At 33.1% G+C, this 26712-nt stretch overlaps 1 protein-coding gene across 2 annotated transcripts in view; it reads right to left on the bottom strand.

Annotated features, from left to right (window-relative positions):
• Positions 1-26712, bottom strand: part of GPC5 (glypican 5) — a 1207509-nt gene that overhangs the window by 584709 nt on the left and 596088 nt on the right. For both annotated transcript variants that reach the window (XM_088792887.1, XM_019737193.3), the window contains one exon: positions 10217-10373. In XM_088792887.1, the coding sequence (XP_088649013.1) occupies positions 10217-10373 (157 nt within the window). The remainder of the gene's footprint in view (positions 1-10216; positions 10374-26712) is intronic.

Here is a 26712-nt window from a genome sequence, read left to right on the forward strand (position 1 = left end):
ACAAGATACAACATCCATTTATGATTAAAACACTTAATAAAATAGGTATAGAAGGGAAATACCTTATCATAATAAAGGCCATATATGACAAGCCTTAAGCTAATCTCATAATTAATGGTGAAAAACTGAAGCTCTTTGCTCTATGTTCAGGAACACGACAGGGCTGTCCCCTATCACCTCTGCATTTCGACATAGTGTTGGAAGTCCTTGCCAGAGCAATCAGGCAAGAGAAAGAAATAAAAGGCATCCAAATTGGGAATGAAGAAGTTAAATAATCACTCTTTGCAGATGACATGATGCTATATATAGAAAACCCTAAAGACTCCACCAAAAACCTCTTTTTTTTTTTTCCTTGGTCTCATTTTTTTTTTTTATTAAATTTATTGGGGTGACAATTGTTAGTAAAAGTACATAGATTTCAGGTGTACAATTCTGTATTACATCATCTATAAATCCCATTGTGTGTTCACCACCCAGAGTCAGTTCTTCCATCACCATATATTCGATCCCCCTTACCCTCATCTCCCACCCCCCACCCCCCACCTCTCACCCCCCACCCCCCTTACCCTCTGGCAACCACTAAACTATTGTCTGTGTCTATGAGTTTCTGTTTCTCATTTGTCTTGTTCTTTTGTTGTTTTTGTTTTATATACCACATATCAGTGAAATCACATGGTTCTCTGCTTTTTCTGTCTGACTTGTTTCGCTCAGCATTACTCTCTCAAGATCCATCCATGTTGTCACAAATGTTCCTATATCATCTTTTCTTACCAAAAACCTCTTAGAAACAATCAACGAATACAGTAAAGTTGCTGACTACAAAATCAACGTACAAAAGTCCATTGCTTTCTTATATACTAACAATGAAATCTCAGAAAAAGAAATACAAAAAACAATTCCTTTTGCAATTGCAGCAAAAAGAATAAAATACCTAGGAATAAACTTAAGCAAGGATGTGAAGGACCTACATGCTGAAAACTATAAGATATTTTTGAAAGAAATTAAAGAAGACACAAAGAAATGGAAAGAAATTCCGTGCTCATGGATTGGAAGAATCAACATAGTTAAAATGGCCATATTACCCAAAGCAATATACAAATTTAATGCAATCCCCATCAAAATCCCAATGACATTTTTTAAAGAAATGGAACAAAAAATCATCAGATTTGTTTGGAACCACAAAAGACCCCAAATAGCCAAAACAATCTTAAGAAAAAAGAACACTACTGGAGGTATCACACTCCCTGACTTTAGCTTGTACTACAGGGCTACAATAATTAAAACAGCATGGTATTGGCAGAAAAACAGGCACATAGACCAATGGAATAGAATTGAGAACCCAGAAATAAAACCACATAAATATGGACAGATAATTTTTGACAAAGAAGCTAAAAACATACAATGGAGGAAAGACAGCCTCTTCAATAAATCGTGCTGGGAGAATTGGATAGCCACGTGCAAAAGAATGAAACTGGACTGCTATCTGTCACCATGTACCAAAATTAATTCAAAATGGATCATAACTTAAGCATAAGACCTGACACAATATACTACATAGAAGAAAACATAGGTACTAAACTTACGGACCTTGGGTTCAAAGAGCATTTTATGAATTTGACTCCAAAGGCAATGGAAGTAAAAGCTAAAATAAATGAACGTGACTATATGAAACTTAAAATATTCTGCACAGCGAAGGAAACCATCGACAAAATAAAGAGGCAACCAACTGAATGGGAGAAGATTTTTGCAAACAGTGCCTCTGATAAGGGGCTAATATCCAAAATATACAAGGAACTCATGCAACTCAACAACAAAAAAACAAACAACCCAATTGAAAAATGGGCAGAGGATCTGAAGAGACATTTCTCCAAAGAGGACATACAAATGACAAATAAGCATATGAATAAATGCTCAACATCACTAATCATAAGAGAAATGCAAATAAATACCACAATGAGATATCACCTCACCCCAGTCAGAATGGCTATCATCAACAAGACAAATAGTATCAAGTGTTGGAGAGGCTGTGGAGAAAAAGGAACCCTCATACACTGTTGGTGGGAATGCAGACTGGTGCAGCTGTTATGGAAGGCAGTGTGGAGGGTCCTAAAAAATTACGAATAGAATTACCATATGACCCAGCAATCCCTCTCCTGGGTATCGACCCAAAAAAATCTGAAAACATTTATGTATAAAGACAAAAGTGCTCCAATGTTCATTGCAGCTTTATTTATGGTGACCAAGACATGGAAAAAAACAAAATGTCCTTCGTTAGATGAACAGATAAAGTTGTGGTATATATACACAATGGAATACTATTTGGCGGTAAGAAAAGATGAAATAGGACTATTTGTTACAACATGAATGGATCTTGAGATTATAATGCTAAGCAAAATAAGTCAGACAGAAAAAGCAGAGAACCATATGATTTCACTGATATGTGGTATATAAACCAAAAACAACAAAAGAACAAGTCAAAAAAATGAGAAACAAAAATTGATAGACACAGACAATAGCTTAGTGGTTACCAGAGGGTAAGGGGGGTGGTGGGTGGGAGATGAGGGTAAGCGGGATCAAAAATATGGTGATGGAAGGCAAACTGACTCTGGCTGGTGAACACACAATGGGATTTATAGATATTGTAATACAGAGTTGTACACCTGAAATCTATGTAATTTTACTAACAATTGTCACCCCAATTAATTTTTTAAAAAAGATGCTTGCTTATAATAATTAAATTTGAAAACAATAGACAATACATCATGGTATGTTCATGTATCAATTAACATTGATGAAGTATATTTCATTAGCAGAAAGACTGTTGATGACATATAAAACTGAAAAACCCTGCTGTTTTTCACATATATGAAAATGTGTAGTTTCATTTATGTGAAAAGCACATGTATGTATGCATGCATGCATGTGATGTCAAGGAAGAGGACCAAAAAGAAACATGATCATCAATGTTTCCTTAAAAATTTTGGATCTCCCTAAAAGATCTGGGAGATTCAAGGAAGATTGCAGTAGTGGTTATAATATAGCTTTTGGAAACTCCCAAATCCCCACATAAAATAAACACTGATTTTAGTGAAATCAAAATCACATAAATAATTAGCTAAATACAATTTACAACCCATCTCATGAGTTAGCCTCATGAACCTCAAAATACAAATGAGTGAGGTCATACTACCATAAGCCATGAAAACTGCATGTTATCAGCATGTGTGCGCAGAAGAAAGCACTGAAAACAACACACAGCAAGTTACAGATCTGAAACTAAAAGAATGCAAAATAACCAACAGATATTCACTGGAAATCAATTTGAGAACAGCAAAGAATTTGGAGAAGTTTTTCCTACTCTGATAGTGGGTGACTGTAAGGACTCTGATACATGGCTAAAGGGGCTGGAGCCTCTGACACCTTCTGACCCCTCAGAACTAATGTGGCAGGTCTTCCTTACCACTGAGGGGTCCATGTTGAAGAGAAACTGCTGGAAGCAGAACCAACAGTTAATGGTACAAGAACAATAGAGAGTTAGGAAAGAAAAATATGAATAAATGTAGGGGAGGGAACAGAGCCAGAATATCTCTGAAAACAAGTCACCATATATTTTTTAACACTACACGAAAACATCACGACTGGAAACTCAGTAAATTTAGAAAATGTATCTGAACCAAGCCTCCTCCTGAAAATCTACAAAATTGAAATTCTCGTAAATTTAAGCCACTGAAAAGGACTGTGATCAACTTCCATATAACAAAAGTTATAATAAAAAGAGTATTTGTGCTCCTGTCTGTACAGTGAAATACACCAGAAAGACATGTTGAAAAAAGCAGAGAACCATATGATTTCACTGATATGTGGTATATGAACCAAAAACAACAAAAGAACAAGACAAACAAATGAGAAACAAAAACTCATAGACACAGATAATAGTTTAGTGATTACCAGAGGGTAAGGGGGGAGGGGAGTGGTAGATGAGGGTAAAGGGGATCAAATATGTGGTGATGGAAGGAGAACTGACTCTGGGTGGTGAACACAAAATGTGATCTATAGATGACGTAATACAGAATTGTATTACATACCCCTGAAATCTATGTAACTTTATTAATAATTGTCACCCCAGTAAACTTTAATTAAAAAAGAAAAAAATGGATAGGTCATATGAAAATATGGGTTATTACCATCGAAAAAAAGAAAAAGAAAAAATAGACCAAAATTTTGAATGTGAGCAAAAGATACTAAAAAAAGGATATAAAATACCAAATAATATAAATCAGAAAATTAGAAAAATTCAGAAATGGGGTTAGAAATATCAAAAATAGAAGGAAAAGTTCATTTAAAATGATAACGTAAACACAAGGCTAAAAACAATCAGAGACTGATATCAGAAAATCATATAGGATAAGTCAGCATTCCCAGCCTATGGTTATAGTGTGGGATGTCCTAGTACTGTGAGGCTTTCTTGTAATGTTAATCTATAAAGGTAGATAGTGTTTTATAAGAGTCCATGCTGCTTTAATAGAGACTTATTTTAGGGATACTAATGAGTGCTGTAATAAACAAGGGCATACATTTTCCCTCCTCATAGCAGGGTCCTTAGACCACCTACAACACAATCTTCTAGGAGCACATAAGGAGAGCCTCACTTCAGACCCCTCTATCATACTTGGCTTTTTAACATGAGTCTCAAGTGATTTATACACACGAGACAGTTTGAGAGTGCCCAGATCACATGCTCTATTATTCATTTTAATTATTTATAGTTAGTGAGCACTTAATTGGTCAATAAGCTATATGAAAATATTCTATCTACACAATAGAGTTATGGAAGTCATTAAAGAGCTGAAAGTATATACCACTTGTTCCTACATGATGCATTTTATCAATTAATCCTGAGGAAGAATATAGCAGTTTAGGTAAACATTCTGTTTATTTGCAACAGAATGATATAAAAAATAGATCTGGATATAAATATGGTTTGTTCTTGGTTTTATTGACAGCTACATGACTTTGGGCAAGTCATGACAAAATATTTCTGATGATATGTTCTTAAATTTTAATTTCTTACTACCTTCATTTATCAGACAGTTACACTTAGCATTGTCTTAATCACAAAAGACCATAACTTCTTTATTTTATGTCCTTTGGTGTGGTATAATTTTAGTTGTGAGATTTGCGGATTAGGTGGGTGATCAGAGATTCATGCTAGGAGGTTCCTTAGACTTTGATTAATAAGTCATTCCTCTTCTCCTCAGTGATTTAATAACAGTTCTTTGTCTAAGCCAAAACAATGAAAAACATTCCTTAGGCATTCAAGGACAAACCCTTTTATTTCAATTCTATTATTTAAATCCATGAATGTGATATATAACTTTTCAAGAGAATGAAAGATGATTTTAGGTGATTCATTAGGTATCCAGATTCCATTAAACAATCTTGTTAACAAAATAGCAAGCAGCCATGAGGAGTCTCAGTTACTTAGAAACCAAAATAGAAATATATAATCAGAATAATATTCATAGTGATTACATATTAATTAAACATATTGATCTTAGACATGTATTTCATTTCTATTTAGTACAATTTTCATCAGTAGTGTAAAAACTACAGAGGATGACAATTTCAAAATGTTTACAATTTTGGACATTCTATAGGACGAGCAAGTGTTTCTTGGTGAATTTTTCTATGGTTGTATCATGCAGAGTTTTATATGATCCTTCAGAATTAGGTAGTTTTAAAGCATAGATCAAAGTGCACAGTCATTATTCAAGATGATTTTCACTATGTAACAAGGGTTTAAATCTAAATAACCTTATAAATATGATTTATTTTTAGTATGACCAAATAAAGTAAACATGATTAGCTATTTAGATATTTTCAGTAAATGTTCTTATATTGGGGATAATCTATTAATGGGCTATTTATCAACACTTTGCAAAGTTAACTGAATACACTTTATTTTAATGTAATTTGATAAAAATTTTAATTTTAGAAAGAATACACAGATATACATATTTGGAGCAATACTGGGAAATAAATCATTTGAACACACATGTAACACACTTAGTCGTCATGTAAAGAGTTCTCAAAGTAAAAATATTTTTAAAACTGCTAAACATGCTACACAATATTGTATGAATAATGATGAATACAACAATAGGCAAAGATGGATTATTTTAGGCAATTTGAAGACTTAAAATCACCTTACCATTTTTGAAAGTCTAGTATCTGAATAAACTTGTGATTAAAATCATTATGCCTGAGTTATTACTGTTAACCACCTTTTCAAGATACAAACAACACCTGCAATAACGGGCTAATATGCAAAGTATATAAAGAACTCATAAAACTCAACAACAATAAAAAAACAAACAATCCATTTAAAAAATGGGCAGAGGACCTGAACAGGCACCTCTCTGAAGAAGACAAACAAATGGCCAACAGTTATACCATATTTTGCCATGTATAATGTGTACTTTTTTGCCTAAATTTGTGAGGGAAAATTAAGGATGTGCGTTATACATGGGTAGTACTAATTCCATAATTATATAAATGTTTGTAATTCTTTAATTTATGCTTATGAGTTAAAAGTATAACTCTAGAAATCAATAATAATATCCATATGCAAAAAAATACCCTGGAATACTATAGTCAGTTTTGCTGCACTTATGATGAACTTGTGACAACAAAGAGTTCTTGGCCTTCTATGATGCATAAATATCATAAATTTGTTACCGGTACATAAAATTTCTTGTACCTTGTATCTGTTCTGGTGTTTTGTATTTATTTGTTACAGAAAATCCCTTGTATCATAATATGTTAAAAATTAAATGCTAAAATACCTTTATAATACAAAAAACAAGTACCTAAATGTAAACAAATAAAAATTTGAATTAAAAAATTAAAACAAAAGATTTTTTTCCCTGAAAGTTGAGGCCAAAAATGTGTGTGCATTATACATGGGAGCTCATTATACACAGCAAAATATAGTACCTGGCTTATTCAAAAGTGGTTATGCAAACTATGGTATGAAAAAATGCTCATCTTCACTAGCTATTAGGGAAATACAAATACAAAACCACAATGAGACACCACCTCACACCTGTTAGAATGGCTGTTATCGACAAGACAAGTTATAACAAGTGTTAGAAAGGCTGTGGAGAAAAATGAACCCTCACACTGCTGGTGGGAATGTACATTGCTACAGCTACTATGGAAAGCAGTATGGAGGTTCCTAAAAAAATTCATAGAATTACCATATGACCCAATCCCTCTCCTGGGTATCTACCCCCAAAATCTGAAAACATTTATCTGTAAAGGTATATGTAATCGTATGTTTATTGCAGCATTATTCATGGTGGCCAAGACATGGAAACAACCAAAGTGTCCTTCTATAGATTATTGGATAAAGATGATGTGGTACATATATACATACAATGGAGTATTACTCAGCCATAGAAAAGATGAAATATTGCCAGTTGTGACAACATGGATGGATCATGAGAGTGTCATGTTAAACGAAATAAGTCAGACAGAAAAAGTGAAGAACCATATGTATGACTTCACTCATATGTGGGATATAAAACCGAAAGTAACAAACAAACAAGACAAACAAAGAAATAAACAAAAACTCATAGACACAGACAACAGTTTAGTGGTTACCAGAGGGTAAGGGGGGAAAGGGAATGGTAGAAGAGGGTAAAGGGGGTCAAATATATGGTGATAGAAGGAGAACTGACTTGTGGTGAACACACAATGCAATATATAGATGATGTACTATAGAATTGTACACTTGAAATCTACGATTTTACTAACAAATGTCACCCAATAAATTCAATTTAAAAAATTCAATTTTGCAATTTCAGGCTACTAGTGAAATATATATACCTATATAAGTGAATCAAATTCAATACAATAAAAATATAAAAGAAGTGTCTATAATATGGGGATTTTAAAATCACTCAACTAAAATAGGAAACTATTTTCAGATCCTTAAGAGTGAACACTACATAGTATAGATGGCTGTGTGTGTTTTTTATAAGAAACCTATAAGTTAAAATTTAATAATAGTCTACAGGTGGATATAAATAAAGATAGTTTAAAAAGCTAAAGATAGTTTAAAAAGTTAAATTATTTTATATGATTGGTGATGAAAACACAAAGATACCTAAAAGATACATAAATATTTTGGTGGTAAAACTTTACATATTGATATATGTAAACCCCTATATTGCCTGAAATCAACAGAAACAGAAACAGACTCAGTGCAAGTAACGATTAATACTTAACAACTTGAACATCTTCAGAAATTGAGAAAAATCATTAAATTTACAGGATACAATATTAGTTTTATTCATTATAATTGTAGAAATAAATAAATAAATTCACTTTTGAGGTGACAAATGAACTATGTTCTACTTATGTGGTATTTTATAAAGAATAAACATAAGTGTAAGGCAGAAATAATGGTGTATTTCAAGTTTTAAACACAAATGATACCATAGTAGACTTTCTAGAGCACAATATTTTAGTCATTAAGATCATGTAAAACGTTTTAACTTGCTTTACCAATATATCAAACTAGCAAACCACAGGAAAAATATTATAATGCATGATAAAAATAGAAATTGACCTACCTTTTGCTACTCTCCCCATCCCTCTCTATTTCACCATGCTATATACAGTGGTTTCCTAACCACTTATTAAAAATTGAAAGGTAATAGCTATAAATTCTTAGAAACACAATACGCAAACCACTTATAAGTGGAATGTTTTCGTTTGCTTGGAATTGCTGCAAACCATGTATATCTTAAATCTTTCCAATTCTGATAGATAGTTGCTTGTATCGTACCTGTCTATTTTAGTAGTAATTGAAAACATGGTTTTCTCCTTGTGATAAACTATATTAAAATCAATAACAAGAGCATGTATCCTTATCTGCTCCTACAAGAGTGGAAGATATTTAATTTTCACTAGGAAATTGTATTAACACATTGAGGAATTTTGTGGCCCCTTGTTCAATTGCTGCTCCAGCGCATTTTTACCTTCTATCTAAAAATTTATTACTGTCCAACAAGAAAAGATGTTTCTTTATATTGTCTCTTTGATTTCATATCTATTTTAGCTTCCATTCCTCTAACCAAGATGTTTGACTTGCAAAATATGATCCTAGAAAGAATGGGGTACTGATGCTTGAAGCATAGTAGTGTTCTAAATTCACTACAGGAGAACTGAAATATAAATGAGTTCTTGTCCCACCAGTCATGAAAAGACATGTCAAACAGGTCCGAAGCAGCCCTTTGTGATTAGGAGGGAGACTGACTATCAGACCTGCTCCACATAGGGCACAGGTCCAGAAGATTACTTTATAAAGTACTGGCTTTTGGCATAACTTAAGGTAAATGAATACTTGAAAGTTAACTGCTCTGTTTACTTTTACACTTCTTTCTCAGTAGATAATTGCAGTTGTCTCACCCATGTGAGCAAATGCATGTATATAACAATGGAGGGTAGAGAACCGATATTCCTCATTTTGTATGTTAAGACCAGGAAAGGAAACTTATGTGGTGATTTTTTTTTATTAATTTGGTAGTTCCATTTTCATGGTAGTGACCAGTCGAGCAATAGCAGAAATGGTTTTCAAACTCATACAGTCAAAACAAAGTGAGTGATTTTAATGTTTGCCTGGAGTTACTTCAGAAGAAAAATTCGTAACAGTTAAATCCAAGTAGATTTTTTTTTCACCTCACCATTTAACCAATTTCTTTGCAATATGACTATGCTGAATACCTAATAAAATAAAATATATTTTATATTATGGCATGATAATTAAAAAATTGCAGAACTTTTTTACTTAGTGGGGCTTATCCATCTTGTTTTCACATTATTTAACAATAGATATTTAATCCACCATACCAGTTATTTCATGCCCTAAGGATCATTCCACTTTAAAACCTTTAACTATCAAAACTGGTTATCATTCATTAGTTTTTCATAGAAAGTGTAATTTCCATTTAAAGCCATATGATAAAAATAAACAAAAATCCAAGAATGCACATCCAAAATAAGTAAAAATAGGTACATTTTCATTTCTAATTCCTCCAACATGCTTCTTAATTCACTGTCATTATTTATTTGCATTCATAATAACAATTACCCTTAGTTGTATTTCAAAATCAATTCTTTAAAAGTGGTGTTGAAACCACACACTCACAGTCTGTGACTTTTAGTGTCCTCTTGACTTCTCCACTCCCTGATGCCCCACAACCATCTTCATCATCACAGTCCCCGCTGACCTGCTCAGCCATGCCACCACCACTGCCCATCTGAAGTTCCCACTTGTCGGGTTTGGGTGACCTACCCTGTAACAACTAAATATGGATACAGAAAACATTTATTAAGAGCAAATTCAGGTCATCTAAGAATGCTATTGAGAAACAGATGTCAAAATTAGAATTGTTTTCTTACATGGGTCCACTATTTTCATGTAGACACCTTACCAAATCGAGTCTACAAGAAAAATCAAACCTACTGAAATGATAATAAATAATGGGCGAGGTCTTACAACCAAAGGGGGCTACGATCTGCATATTTGTTCTATGATAAAGCTTTGGATAATGCTTTCTGGTTTTTCATTTATTTGTTTTGGATAATGCTTTTTAAAGCAAATAACACCAGGTCTATTTGCTCATGGAGCTCAGTTAGAGAATCCTTTGTTTGTGAATAAATGATGTTTAATCATAATAAATGAAACTCCAATACAAAATAACTCCCTTTGCAGTATACTGGCTGATAGGTAATATTGTGCTGTTTTGTAAACCAGCAGTCTAAAATTTCTCAAAAAGTAAAGTACTGTTGTTCTAGAAAGATTCAGTCAAAAGAATCTAGAATTTTGGACATATACATTTTTAGCTTTAAACTTTCTTGGATCAAATATAGAGTCCAACGCATATAGCACAGAACTGAACCTTGGAACAAAAAACTTAAGTTCTACTTCCATTACTACAAATCACTTAAATATGAACAACTTCTTGGTACTTGGTTCTCATTTACTTTTATGAGCAAAATAGATGGAATAGCCATTTCCCTAGAGCATGGAAGTGCTGGTAATACTTTTGAATAATATTATAAATGCCTGAACTCCTTTTCATAGAGGTTTTGTCATAAATAATAGAATACTTCACTTAAAGCAAAAGCTGACTAAAATGATCCAATATATGATATTTACCCCTCTAAGGCAACTTGCAAAACACATGCCCAAGCATGAGCACTAGAGGGTACTGCTATATTATGAATGAAATGTACCTCTGCTGAACACTTAATGGGCATTTAAATTTTCAGGGTGCTTTATGAAAGTATTAGGGTTGTTACTTTTAAGAGATATTCTAAATAATAGCATTGATTAGCAGACAATAATTAAACATACAACCCAAGTAGAGCATTTCATAATGAAAAACATAGAGTGAAATATTCTCAGTATACCCAAGACGAATATGTTCGGCATTTAAGAACATTTACACTAAGCAACTAGGTTTTAACAATTCATCACCTTTCAAAATTAAAACAAAATCGGTTACAAATTCTGAAATATTACAGTTCCTTTAAATGCATTTTCCCCAAACAAATATAAAATGCTAAAACAACTTGACAATAATTTCAAAATTCTTATCAGAATTTATTTCTGTTTATCAGCATTTTCCAAATTGTACTAAAAATATTAATTTAAAAAATTTTTCTTTCATGATGAAATGAATTTAGGCAAAGTTAAGTGAAACAAAGCTTCTTCACAATGTTTAATGCACTAATGTGTATGTTACTTCGGGAAAGATAGTAAGGCAATGATACAGATAGGTAACAAAACACACACAAATTCAAAATCTGAAAATAGAAAGGAAGACTAATGGTATTATTTTATAAGATTTATCATTTGTTATTTAGCATAATCACAGAGCTTGGTCTCCGAGGTCCAACATACTTAGATTTGAATCCTGATTCTGATGTATAGTAACCATTACACATAGGCTACCGTGCAAGTTACTGAATAACTCAGTTCCCTCATATCTAAGATAGGGACAATAATATACCTGAGCCATTGTTCTTATTGTTAGAAATATATATATAGCGCTCAGGTATATTTGTATATATATGTATAATTCTGCAGTGTGGGGACATTAAAAATTAAAACATTTTGATTATTATATCTATTTTGTTATATATTCTATTAGAGTGTTATTTAAATACCCACAACACATTACGTGAAAGACTTTTTTGATAAAGAATTCAATTACATGACTAGATTACATTTTTTCAAAGTATTGCCTGACAAGTATAACAAAAGCCAGACTTGCTCGTGATGTGTATTCCCTTTTGCTCCAGACATTCTGTCCTAACAGTTTCTCATTTTTATTTTATTCCCCCTTTTCTTCCCTAATTATTATAATATTTTACTGGTACCTTGGCCACATCAAAGACAGAATCTCAGGAAAAACTACTACAATGTATAAGTCACAAAAACCCAACCCAATGAATTTGAACTCAAAAGTGCAAACAGAAGGATAGTGCATGTAAAACAAAACTCGTATTTTAAGAAATTGATTATGGTTGATAGCAATTAAATACATTACATGTCAGAGCATTAGTCATTTATTTATATTAACTGGTAAAGATATTAGAGAACATATTTTTTTGGGGAAAAAAAAAAAACCTGTTGTTTTTTACATTTCTTTTCTAGGTCATTTCAGTGACACCCTAATACAAATCTGAGGAATGTGAATTCAAATTTTTAAGAACTATATTTTAATTTAATTTAAACTATCTGTGGTAGGCAGAATCATATAATAGGTCCCTAAATTTTCCACCTTGGGACTGTGAATATGATGCCACGGTCATATCCACTATATTACATGGCAAGAGGAAATTTACAAATGTAATTAAGGGAATTAATCAGTTGACTTTGATTTCATCAAAAGGGTGATTACTTTATGTGGATTATATGAGTTCTTTAAAAGCAGGATGTTTTCTCTGGCTATCAGTTGAAGTCAGAGATTTGAAGTTTTGGGAGGGAGGAAGGAGGATTGGACTTGAGAGATCACGCTGTTGACCTTGAAAGTATAAACTTAGATGCTGTGAGAGGGTTTGTGAGAGATTCTGTGCAAAGTCCTGTGGCAAGGATCTGAACGACTAGCAGCCTCTAGGAGCAGAGAGGGATCCACCTCACAGCCAGCAGGGAATCCAGCCCTCATTCCTAAAATGGAATTTAGCCCACAACTTAGCTGAGCCCAAAGGAAGATTCTCTTCCAAAGCCCCTAATTGTGTAAAGCTTGGCTGAGAACTTGACTTCAGGCTTGTGAGTGTGAGACCCTGAGCAGAGAAGCCTGAGCAGTGAGCCCATCTGGATTGATACCCTCCAGAACTATGAGTTCATAAATGGACATTTTTTAAACTGCTACGTGTGTGGGATTTCACTATGCAGCAATAGAAAATTAATACACTCTCTAACCTCCAAATGGGCTATGCTTACTTCAAGGCAGTTCCTGTCTGGTCTCTTTTGATTCTCCAACATATTCCTCAGAAAAAGTGGTTAACATATCCATAAAACACCAGCTTGCTGAGAAGATTATGCCGTTGGAAATAAACTATCGGATTTGGCATTTTATCTACTGTTCAGTTTCTCTGCCTTTTTACATTCCCTTTCACTGTTTTCCAAATCTCTGAAATAAAACTGTTGTTTCCTATGATCAATTTATCCATCTGATTCATGTTCCCAGGTCCCCAATAATCCCATTTCCTGCTAGTAAGGTCAATATCTCTGTCTCCTCTGCATGCAGGTTCTGCTTTGTAATGCTCATTTCCTTCTCAATCATCACACATCCATAAGTGTTCATTTTCACCTTCACAATTATAATAAAACTTAATTGGTGAAAATTCCTAACAAATTTCTAAACAACAAAAACAGTAGACTTTTCACAGTAAGATCCTTATTCAAAATCCCACATCTTTTGAACTAAACTATTTTGATTTCTTCAGAGCTTGCTCATCTTTCTCTTCGTATTTCAGATAGATGGATAGATAGACACATACATACACACATACAAAAATGTTTCAGGTAATAATGTAAATCCTTTGTTCTTTCTTTTTAGTCTCTTTTTGGGAACCCATCCTGACAGACTGCTCTCATTTGTATACAAATTACACACAAGTCTACTTGTAGCCCTTGTTACTCTGTAGTTAGTATCTAAGCAGCGATTGGATATAAAATGTACTATACTACTTTGTATATTAAAATAAAAAAAACATTCATCTCTACTGTTAATGTATCACTATCACTTATCTTCCCAACTCCTTCATTGCAGGGGATATCAGACTCTCCCAAGCACTACCTCCATATTATTTTTCCCTAATAGTGCTTTCACCATGTCATTTCTCTGCATTAATGCTCTTTGTGACTCTTTACTGTCAAAAACCACTGGTTCCCAACATGTGTCTGGAAGACAAATAACACTCCAGATAGTGAGTCATAGAATGTGGTCTGGTGGTAAAGTGTTTGGGAAATTCATATTACGTCCCCTTGTTTTATCCATGAACTAAAGACATATGAAGAATCTTATGATAAACAGTTTTGTTTAGTTGAGATTCACCTCACATTTTACAAATTTATGTAGGCAAATTAACCCCTCCCTTCACTCAACACCCATTGACATATTTTTGGAAATGAGGCCTTATAAAAAGTTCAAATTAAGCCTGCAGTCAAGGTCCCATATAATATACTTTTTAAAGAACTGATGTCTAAACACAGTCCCCCAGCACTCAAATTCTCCCACAGAGCATTCAGTGTGATTTTCCAACAGAAATTGTGTGAATTTATAAGTTTGCAATTTTGTTTATACTTGTTTTATACTCTCATTTCCAATTCTTGTTTTTCCTCCACATGGAATACCCTGTTTTCTCTTCCTCAACTCATCGTATTATATCTCATTTCAAGTTTAAACTCAAATATCTTTTTTATTCTATTCCATAAATATTTCTCTGATCTTTTAAATAAGTGTACCATTTACTGACACTTAATTTTCTTGAGCATGTTTCACTCTCCTGATTTAATGGTAAGTTTCTCAAAGCTGAGACCATGATTTAATCATCTTTATACCCCCCATCATGACTACAGGGATTTCTACACTGTAGATGCTAAAAAAACATAGTTTATTTTAAATTTGAAAATAATTTATTACATATATTTACCCTGTCTTCAATGACCTTTATTCCTAACTTAGTAAAATGATTTTACTTTCACAAAAATCTTTAGAGTCTGTAATATTCCAGAGTAACTTTGGATTTATGCTTACTGACAGGCAGATTGATTCATTATTCATTCAATGATATTTATTGAGTACACACTATGAAACATCTATGTATTTTGAAGGATATACATTCATATCAAATGAGAAGACATAGTTTTAGTGCTTAAAAAGTACTCAATATATACCTTACTTTATTTCAAAGTTAGCATTTATGAATGTGCAACAAGATAAAATTAAAAGAAATAATCTGAAGTCAAATAAAAAGGAAAAATAGACTAAAGGTATAGTTTTGTGATCTTGCTAAATTATTTTTCTGTTTAATCCTTAACAAGAAATAAATTAAAACAATATTATTCTTGAGCTTCTGGAAACATCAAAGAAGTTGTTTAAACAAAAATTTGACCTTGAAAAAATCATATGAAGAAATACTTCCCAAATATACTTGTTTGCGATACTAATCACTATAAACTAAAAAGAAAAGGGATGTCCCAATTAACCTTTTTTCTTTTTTTTAGATGTGTATTTTTTTAATTTATTTTTAAATTTATTGGGGTGACAATTGTTAGTAAAATTACATAGATTTCAGGTGTACAATTCTGTATTATATCATCTATAAATCCCATTGTGTGTTCACCACCCAGAGTCAGTCCTCCTTCCATCACCATATATTTGATCCCCCTTACCCTCTTCTTCCACCCCCACCCCCCTTTTTAATGAATACATTGAAATATTTTCAAACAATTGATTTGTGCAAAAAAAAAATATTTTTTGTAAAGGAAACAGCTTCAGAATTTGGGTCATCAGGTAATGAAATTTCCCACTATTCTTTCACAGAGGATCAGCACTTTTCAATCGTCTCCTCCCCCAAAGCCTCCCAGAGACAGCGTACAAATCATCCCCCACCACAACCCAGCTCTGTTTGCTTCACTGTCACGAGCAAGTGTTATTTCACATTCTACTCTTAAACAACGTTCATCAAAGAGGAGCCATTTCCCACTGACTTTAATAAAACAAAAGGATTTTCACATGAGCACAATTAAAGGAACATACACAAATAAAATGACTATAGAATAATGAAGCCAATTTCTATAAATGATACATGAAAATCAATCATATTATAGTAGATACACTCATGCCATATACTGTAACAAATATCTCTTCATTTTCACCACATACATGAATAGCTGTTCCATATGTTCATAAAATATAGAACATGTCATAAGAATTTTTCAAAACTTAAAACCCCAAATAAATTTAACATTACTGCTCAGGGCCTACATTTTCTATATCTGTAAAATGGGAGAAACTCTACTTGGAAGGTTTTGTGAGTTATTATTTTGGTTAAATAATATAAAGTGCTAGCATATTGTTAAGTGCTCAGTAATGGTTTCTTCTCTATATCATTATAACCAGTAGGAACTGATACCCATCCCCTTATTCTGTCTTTAAAGAAGGGAGCTCACGTGGCAGTAAAAGTGTCTCTCTTCATCCTCATCCTGCCTTGGCTCTCTCCGAGTCTGCCCAAATGTAAAGATGATGGCGTTTTGAACACTTCAACCCTGTCGTAAAAGGTAAAAAGCCTATATATATATCACCTTTTCCTCTATTGTTTTATATGTGTATACAATATATATATTGTATACATATACATTATATATATAAACATATATAAAACATATATAAAACAACAGAGGAAAAGCCATGATTTTGAGTCCCAGTCATACATTAATCGTGTGCCTTTAAGCAAATCACTTAAGCCCATTAAAACTCATTTTATTATACTGAATAATAACGCAAGGGTTGACATTTATATACTATAAAGCACTACGCTCATTTACAGCATTCTGTGTAAGACACTGCATCCATAAAATTGAGAAGTCAACAAAGTGGGAATGGAGTGCAAAATAACACAAGTTTTAGGGTGTTCCTCCTTTCCTCAATGCCACACAGCTTGTGCATTCAGCTGATTAGCTGAAAATAGTCATTTTTGATGACTGATGCTTCCTGCTTGTGTTTAATTGGTTTAGGAAGCTCATTAAGGATGCTATGTTGGAGAATGAGTTTGGTGGGTAGAATATCTGATGACTCTAAGGCAAATGTATTTCTTTCAGCTGGTGAATTAATCTCTCAGTAGACTCAATTTGCTTTTTACTGTCTGGCTATATCCCACAGTTGCGATAGCCTTTCAAACACAATAAAATCCGAATATAAGTGGCTCACACACACAACATGTTTGCTGTGAAAGAGAAACATATTCATCACATTCAAAAATCTCCAAATGCGAGAGCAACTGAATAAGCTTCAAAATTCTACACATAAGGATATGTCTCTAAAATATTTCCTCTATCCTCTTGCAATCATTTACACAGATATACAAGAAGTAAATATGTGTTTAGAAAGTCTTAGTCATTATATATGCATCTGTAGTTATTTATTCAAATGTAGACATGGTAAAAATCTGCTTTTTTATAATTTTATATTATTGATAAAAATGTGTAAGTGAAATAAAAATGTTGACACAAAATTTTCCAACCAGGTAACTGAAGATATAGAAAAAAATTGTGCTTTATTTTCATCATTAATAAAAGATCTCCTCATAATATATTTTAAGAATAGACTGAAAAATTTCTCTATATATATGTACATGCAGATATATACATATCTATGAGTTTAATTTTGTTATAAAGCTATTGATATCTTCATTTTCATAAATTTAAGTGAAACCTGTAAAGAATTATATGGGAAATAAGAAAACAATAGAAGTTCATAACATTTTAAAAGTAGAACTCTGATTCAAAATTTCTTATGATGTATTTTTAAAATAGCTCAGTAACATTTTCAAATGAGGCCTTTAAAAAAAAAAAAGAACTCTTTATATAACATGCTCTCATTATTTTTTTGCAATGTAACTTCCCTTTCCCCAAACCTACAAGTCAGCTCTCATCTACACCCCAACACACTTCCTCACTAATACAGTCATCTTTTACACATTTTTCTTATATCAAACTTCCCCACTCTCTTTTTTCAAATTTCGAAAATAGTTTATCCACGTAACCTATCACAAATCTCCAAATTTATATTTTCAAAAGCAGCTAAACCTTTGTAGTCTATTCTACTTAAAAGCCAAACACATTTTACAATGTGTCTTGTTATGTTAAGTTGACCAGACACAGAAGTCATTTCTGAAGAATTTTGTGTCAGTGTTTTCTTTAAGTTTGAGGTTTCTGATCTTGGCTTCTGTTGTGCTAGTAATTTGAAAGGTCACTGTTCTGTTGGTATTTGGTATATGCAATGCAGTCTGGCAATTTACAAAAGTCTTGTGATTTTGTAAATAGAATACTGAACTTAGAAGAGGCTTATTACATTCACTCTCTGGTCTTAATAGTCTAAATAAGTCATTTTTTCTTGTTCCCATAATAAAATTCTGTATGTTGCCTTTCTACCATGCCTGATCCCTTACCTCCAACTCAAAGCATGGCCACTTACATCTCCCAATCTGTCATATCAAAAGTGACCAGATAAGTTTATAATTAATGTGGGTCCTTGTCCAAAATCTAAATTGGACCTCACAGGAGAGTGAAAACTAAAAACTAATGGTTAAGTGCAGGAATAAAATGGAAATGGAAATAAACCAAACCTCAAATAGAACTCAAAAAATTGTAGGACAAAAAGAGGAAGTGTGCATATCAAATATTATCAGTTCTCCAGTGGCTCTTGCAAAACATCTATATGAAAACCTGAGGAGAATTGGTGAAGAAGAAAAAAAAACAAAAACAAAAAAAAAAGCTTTCTTACAAGACAACCCCAGAGTTATTGCCAGAGCCTTCTACCAAAACATTCATGCTAATGTAGCTGGAAATGTATCGACGATCAATGGCTAGATAAGGGAAGAAACAAGGATATTTTGTGAGTAAGGAATGTATAATGACCCTGCAGCAAGAGAATAGAAGGGAAGAAGGAAAGTGGAAGTCATAAGTAAACTAAAAACATGTAACGTATTTAATAGACTAAGTAGATGTGTAGTATAAATTTCTCAGTCAAAGATTGAATTACACAGCACATGATTATAAGAATTATATAAAAAATGAGAAGTATTTTTTGATGTTATTATCTTACTTCTAAGATAATTTATTAATAACTTTCTAAATCATTATCACATACATATTCACCAGCATATACACACATAAATCACATATACCTATTGGCACTTACAGATATGACAGAATAGTAGCCATCCAGGTTGCTAACTGATTCAGGTTAGTCTATAACTGAAATTAAAGCACATTCGAAATAAGAATGATAAGATATTAAATAATTCCATTATTTTGCATTTCTTAGGTACACAGTAAATTTACATTATTCTTTGTGTGGTTTATCATTGAGGAATATATATTTTTTTAATATTCCAAAAGCCTGCATCTCTTCAAGTAGGTCTTTATATGCATGGGGAATGTTTAAATATGTACCAAAGTAATATGGACTATCACAAAAATTTGCCCCAAATGTACAATTACTTGTGCCCTGCATTACCTCAGGAAACCGCCTCTGCCTGGTATGGGCGTTGCAACATGTAAAAGTATTAGTAGCTTTCTGCTAAAAACATGCCTAGCCATTTGCCTAGCTATGCCATATCATCTTGTTGACATTACAGGGCATAGCAATCAAATTTCCAAGTCAAGGATATAACAAAACTGAACATCTACTTTTCTTGAGGAAAACAAGTGAAAGTACTCCAAAACATAGATGGATTGATTGAAGATCAATTCTAGAAAACTCATCATCTGGTAAATCAGGCTTCTATTAAACATTATATAAAAGTAAATCAGGACCCAGATTGTAAAGGTTGTTTTAACTTTAAATACATTTTCTAGTTAATGATATAGATACATTTTACATGTTATGAAATAAGTGGTTTTCTTCCCTCAACTCATTGCTAAATTTTGCTTTACCTGGCTCAGTCATAAAGAACAGAAATGTCAGTACTAGCAGCTCAGTTATCTCCAATGACAGAAAGGTCATGTAATTTCTATCAAAAATATAGGAATTAACATTTTCCATTATTAACTTAGATCTTTCCTTGCCACTTTTTAAAAAATCTAAATGTGTTTCTAATAGTACAAGATATATGGCAATCAACTGTCACGTGTTGTAACCATTGTCCTTTAACCATTTATCTGAATAAGACTAATGCCATGCAAAGAAATTTGAAAAGCAATAAAATAGGAGGGAGAGAGGGACAGGGGGAGAGAGGGAGACATAAATCATGATACATTGCTAATGCAAGGACTCCCCTATTATAAAACATTTTATCTGTTACTTCTTCAAAATTTCCATTGCCTTTTTGAAAGAAATGTGAAAGATTGCACAAATTCATTTAAAACCTGGTTTTGGCAACTAATCTAGATTTCTTTCATTAGCCAGATGTGCAGAATTCATTCTCAAATGCTCTATTAAGACATTCTATGGAAGAACCCCCCCTAAAGTTTCTCAGTCTATTAAAGGTTTACTTCCAAAAGCTCATTCTGATCCCATTTAGTATGACACCCTGGTGTATGCCAGATGGCAACGAGAGTTATATCTTCACAGATGTCATTCTGCTTTTCACCTTTGCAGTGAAAATCCCTTAATCTAGCTTTCTTTACATAAACTATAAAAATATGGACAAATGTATGTCAAATGAGAATTAAGGGAATGTGATTTTCCTAAATATTCTAGAATATCCATTTGAGAAAAATGGATGGAATTTGAGGCTATGTTTGTCCTGAGCTGAAGTTAAGGGGGTGTTTCACTGGGATTCTAGAACAGATGTTTCTATTAACTATTGAAATGTGTGACCTTAAATCATTTAACCTACTGAACCTAAATATTTCAGGTGAAAAAAAAGAAAAGGCTGGAAGTTCCCAAATGTGTTTCATAGCTCTAAAATTTTCAATTCTAATATATTTGAAGCCATTTTAACATTTGGTTTAGAAATAGGTATTATATCATCAAGGCTTACTGCAGACCTCCTCCTTGACCTCCGTTTCAATTCTATTTCTTTCTCTGCTAGATTTAACTTATGAATTTAAAAAAATATATACAGTATAAATTTCTTATGACATTTCTATTGGGTTGAATTGTTTCTGCAAAAATACATATTTAAGTCCTACAGTCCAGTACCTAAGAATGCATCTATATTTGGAAATAGTGTCTTTACAGAGGTAATCAAGTTAAAATAAGGTCATTTGGTTGGGTCCCAATCCAATATGATTAGTGTCCTTATAAAAAGGGAAAATTTGAACACAGAGACAGGCATGCAGAAATGAAGAACTGCATGAAGAGACATTGGGAGAATGTATGTGAAGATGGAGGATTGGACTGATGCATCTATAAGCCAAGAAATGCCAATGATTGCCAGTAAATGTCCAGGGGCAAGAAGAGAGACGTGGAACAGATTTTCCCTCTTGATTTCAGACCTCTAGCGTGTAAAACTGTGACACATAAATTTGTTGTTTTAAGCTATCCAGTCCGTGGTACTTTATTATAGTAGCCCTAAAAAATGAGTACAGTTACATACTAAATGGTGCATAAATCATAAGTGTACAACTTCAATAATTTTTTTACATGAATTCAGCCATGTGACCACCATTATCGTGATACAGAATATTAGCAGGCTTTCGGAAGCCTCTTTTCAGCCTTAGCCATTTTTTTCTCATAAAAATAACACTATTCTGACTTCTTCCGTTATATATCCATATTCCCGAGGAACTTTATATACATGTAAGCATGTTTTTGACACTATAGATGTAGCAAAAGTTATTATTTTTACCCCCACTTCTCATGTCTATTTCATGGTAAATATTCCCTATAAATTCCTTTAATCACCTTTGTCAGATATTTGGTGTCAATATTTCCTGCCTTCCTATCACAAGTTGGTATGTGGTCTCTCTTTTGTATTTATTTTAAAAGTTGCTTGTGTAAGATTAGTCTTATTTATTCCTTAAGTTTTTGGAATAATTTACCAGGTAATCCATCTGTGCTTGGAATTTTTTGTGGGAAATGTGTTAATTATAGATAGAGCTTCTATAATAGACAGAGATCATTCAGATTTTCAAAATGTCCTCTTGTGTCAATATTTTAAGGTTGTGTTTTCAATGAACTTCATTGCTTCTTGAAATTTAATCCTTCTATCTGGGATAATCTTTCTTTAACCTGAAGAACTGAAGTATTTCTTCTGAAGTGAATGACAGAAATATCAGAATCTTTTGTCAAAAGACCCAGCAGAAACCGTGAAGACCAGGGTAGACCTGAGCGAGTCAATATGCCGTAGGTTTTTAAAGAAAAGAGGAAGATTAATCTCAAGAACAACATTTCAACCAGGGAAGTCAAAAAAACCACCAGATGGAGCATGGGTAAATGAAGACATTAGCACCTCAGCATTAGGTTACGTTTCATCAGGGACTGAAAATTTTGCTAGAGACTCAAATTAGTCCAATAACTTCCTGGTTTTATGAATATTGCCAAAGATAACGTTCTTCATTGCTCTTGGGGGCATTTGTGTATTTCCCATTTTAAAATTACAAAAATAGCTTTTTACTATTATGTAAATAATTCATCCTCATTATAAAATTTTAAGCAATACAGAAAACCGTCTGTGGTTCAATGCAAACTTCATGCATTTCAATTTTGAATGTCAATCACAGTGGTTTTATGAGTGTTTACTTGATGTTTTGCCCATGTCCCTGTACTAGGTGAGTGCCCCTGGATAGCTGGAAACTACTTTGATGCATCTGCTATTCTAGACCTATGCCTGGAGCTTGGATGTTTAGTTTTATTATGTTGATTCAAGAATATTAATCTTTAACCTACTGAACCCTCAGCACCATTATATATGTTTCTGGTTCTTGAACCCTATTTAGAAGAACCTTATTTAGTTATAATAGTGGGTAATTTAAAATGAGCCTGACAATTTCAATATTGTTATAAGACTTAATTTCGTACTATAATAGCTAATATGTTCATTTAAAAATCAGATATTCGTATCTTTTAATATATATGCCAGAGGCAGCATGAGACTATTTTTGGTGCAAACTGGCTTCCTTTTAATGCTGCTCTTATCTCCTCAGTCTTTCCTTCTTGTTCACACATTCAGCATCTATCATTTCATTTTTTTAGCTGTTCACCCAGACTTTCCTAGAATATGCAGTCACTTCTTCCTTTAATCATAATTCTTTCCCAAATAATATTGCTAATCCCTCTGTGCAGTTGATTTTTTCTAAATATTAAGAAAAATACTATAACCAGCTTATTAAACAGTTTTACTTAAGGGTTGGATGGAAAACTTTATCCCTCCAAAACTTCACTTAAATATAAAGGAAGAAGATAGCCAATTCAGAGTCATCCAGGTATCATCACTGAATCCTTTTCTGTATTGTCAGTTTTAGCTCTAAACCAGGAGGGTACTAACAATAAAAATGGGAAGGAAAAGTGTGTGTGTGTGCGTGTGTGTGTGTGTGTTAGTATGTGCGTGTGATAGTCTGTGTGTCAACACATGTGCACAGGTGTGTGTGTGTCAGGCAGCTGTTTGAATGCAGTCATCTCAAGACTTAGCAGGGAAAGATTCATTTCCCAGCTCACACACATGGTTGATGGTAGGATTTTGTTCCTCACAACTTGTTCAACTGAGGACTCCTTTACTGAGGACTCCTTTGCAAGGTGGGCCTCTCCATAAAGAACGTCACACCATGGCATCTCTATCATAGCCAAACAGGCAAAAGGGCAAGAGAGTAACAGCATGAGAGGGAGAGGTTTGACAAGATACAAGTCATAGTTTTTAAAACCTAATTACAGAAGTGTCATCTGATACTTTTGCTGTATTCTATTCTTTAGAAACAAGGCTTTAGGTCCAGCCTACACTAAGGAGAGAGGATCACACAGGGCATGAATACTAAGAGCTATGTTAGAAACGAACTTCCTGTGGCTCCGTTCCAAATAATTACCTATTTTACTCTTCCACTGGTATGCTTTTTTCCTTCATAAAATACTTAAATAAAGCTCTATCGCCTAGAGTAAGGATCTCTGAATTTTTGTTTTATCCCTCCCTTCACCCCTAGACTGGCATTGGTATATATAATGGTTTGTTTCTCTTCCTTGCCACCAGACTCACAAATGATTCACGCACACAGTGGAGACCCTCTGTGTGTTTACCTAAACCAGTCTCTTCAGAATCTATATATTATTGACACGCAGGTGACCATTTTTACCCATTCTAGCGAAATATTCGATTTTCCACTTTCCCCATTCTCAAATCTCAAGAGTGTTGATTGCTTTCTACACCTGATCTCTACTTCTCATTGTCACCTGGTCTGCTATAACAGCAATATCTCTGCCTATACTTTCTTTTTTTCTCATTTTCCCAATGTCATGTTCTCCATTCCTGTGTAATTTTAAGTAAAAGGGGCTTTTTCTAAACATTTTCTAGCAATAAGTGCTGCTGAACAATGTGACTTGACTGCTCCCATCAGTTGTAATATCCAGCTCTTTTCAGTTATCTTTTCCTTTCTTGCTTGAGCTCAAGAATAATTCTACACCAAAGAGAACTTTCTTTTCCATTATGTACAGAGTGAGGTGGGAGGGCTGATAACTCTGGAAGACTGTTCTAAGAATTGCTAAGATTTTATTACATGAACACGTTCTACCCTTCTTTGAAGGCTTATTTACACTGTTTATATTTCCTTTTGCAATATCAATTTTGATAAATGAATATTTTTTATGACGTCACTGTATTCTAGGAACTACATAAACATATGCTGAATAACAATAAAAAACTAAACTTTGTGGATTTTCCAGTATCATTATTGTAAATATATGCAAACACAATGTCATTCATCTTTAAAAATAATAATTTGAAAGATGTTCAGTGAAGAAATATGACTGTCTTAGAAAACATACAAATAAACAAGGCTTATTTAAAACAAAATTAAGAAAACAGTATTTGGTAATTTATGATTTGATTTAATTTTTAAAGATATCTATTTCTAAAATAGATATTTAGAAAGCAAGTGTATAAATTTTAATAATTTTTATTCATAAATTTTGTCACTAATGAAAACTTTCCTGACCTTTATAGATTGTTTTTTTTTTTTTCACTTGTTTACAATCCGACTGAGCTACAAAGGTGTAACCAATAACCTATCAAAATGAAAAATTAAAAGGTCAGTGCATTTTATATCATATTTGCTTTTCAAAAATTGTGTAAGGCATTCAAATTCTGGCACACTTTTCGAGTCCAAACTTGTAAAATATATACATGATGACATAAATGAGACACAGGCTCCTGGTAAAATATAATATACATGAAAAGAAAGTCCAAGTTCCTCCCTTTGATTTTTTATTTTCATATTTTAAATTTAGTCTTGAAAATTCTAGTAAACTACATATAGAAATGTCATAAAATAAACAGTGTCACAGCTGTCATAAAATTAACAATATTGCAAATGTTTTCCAGGCTGTAAATTTGACATTCAGAACTTTCTTAGATTTACAAATTAGCACATGCACATATTTTTGGAACTATCTGGGGGTTTTAATAATTTCTATTATGGCCACTATCCATTTTATCAGTCATTTAAAAAAAAAAGCAATGATAAGATAGAGCATTTCACTCTCACAAATTATCTCAATGTGTGATCAAAAGAAGACCCGTATCAAAGGTAAATATTCCTTTTAATCATGATCAACTTGATTGGAGCACATGCGGCTTCCATATAGCTTGTATTTACAGTGTATTGAAGCAGAACAAAGATATAATTTGTGTGTTTTGAAGTATTTTCAAATTGTCTTATCGCCAATATATTTCAGTCATTCTGAAGAAGGGGATAAAAGGTTTGGTTTCTCTAGGAACATATATAAGGAACAAAATTAGACAGCTGAAAACAGAAAAAAAGAAATAGACTGACATATTGATTAGGAGAATCCTGGAAACAGTGTCTGCCAGCAACATTCATGCTATCAAACCATAAGAGAAGCAATAGATGCTGTTTCTGTTCTGAATGGAAGTTGAGGTCATAGAGAGAATGCTTGTCTGCATGGCCTCATTTACAGAAAAGTTTCAAGAAGTTGGAAAAACTATGAGAAAAAGCAAATGTGATGGTTTTGGGAATTCAGCCATATCCAGAAAGTGTGTTCTAAGGTGTTAGGATAAGCACCTAATTAAACGCCTGCAGGCAGAAGCAAGAGGAGGCGGATTTGGAACTAAGTTTTCACACCTCTACGGTATTGAGAAGAAACTGAAGGCATTTTCCTCTGACCCTGAAAGGACCAGAAGCCTGTGGCTGCTAAAAGCAGACGGATCAGCCCTTGATCAAGCAAGCACTGTTTTTAAAACCTAGAAAACTCCAGTGTGAGCCCCAAGTAGACTTAGTACCTGAAAGACAAA

The sequence above is a fragment of the Rhinolophus sinicus genome, chromosome 16 (genome assembly GCF_057876585.1).
Source record: "Rhinolophus sinicus isolate RSI-liver-muscle chromosome 16, RSI-T2T, whole genome shotgun sequence".
Lineage (NCBI taxonomy): Eukaryota > Metazoa > Chordata > Mammalia > Chiroptera > Rhinolophidae > Rhinolophus > Rhinolophus sinicus.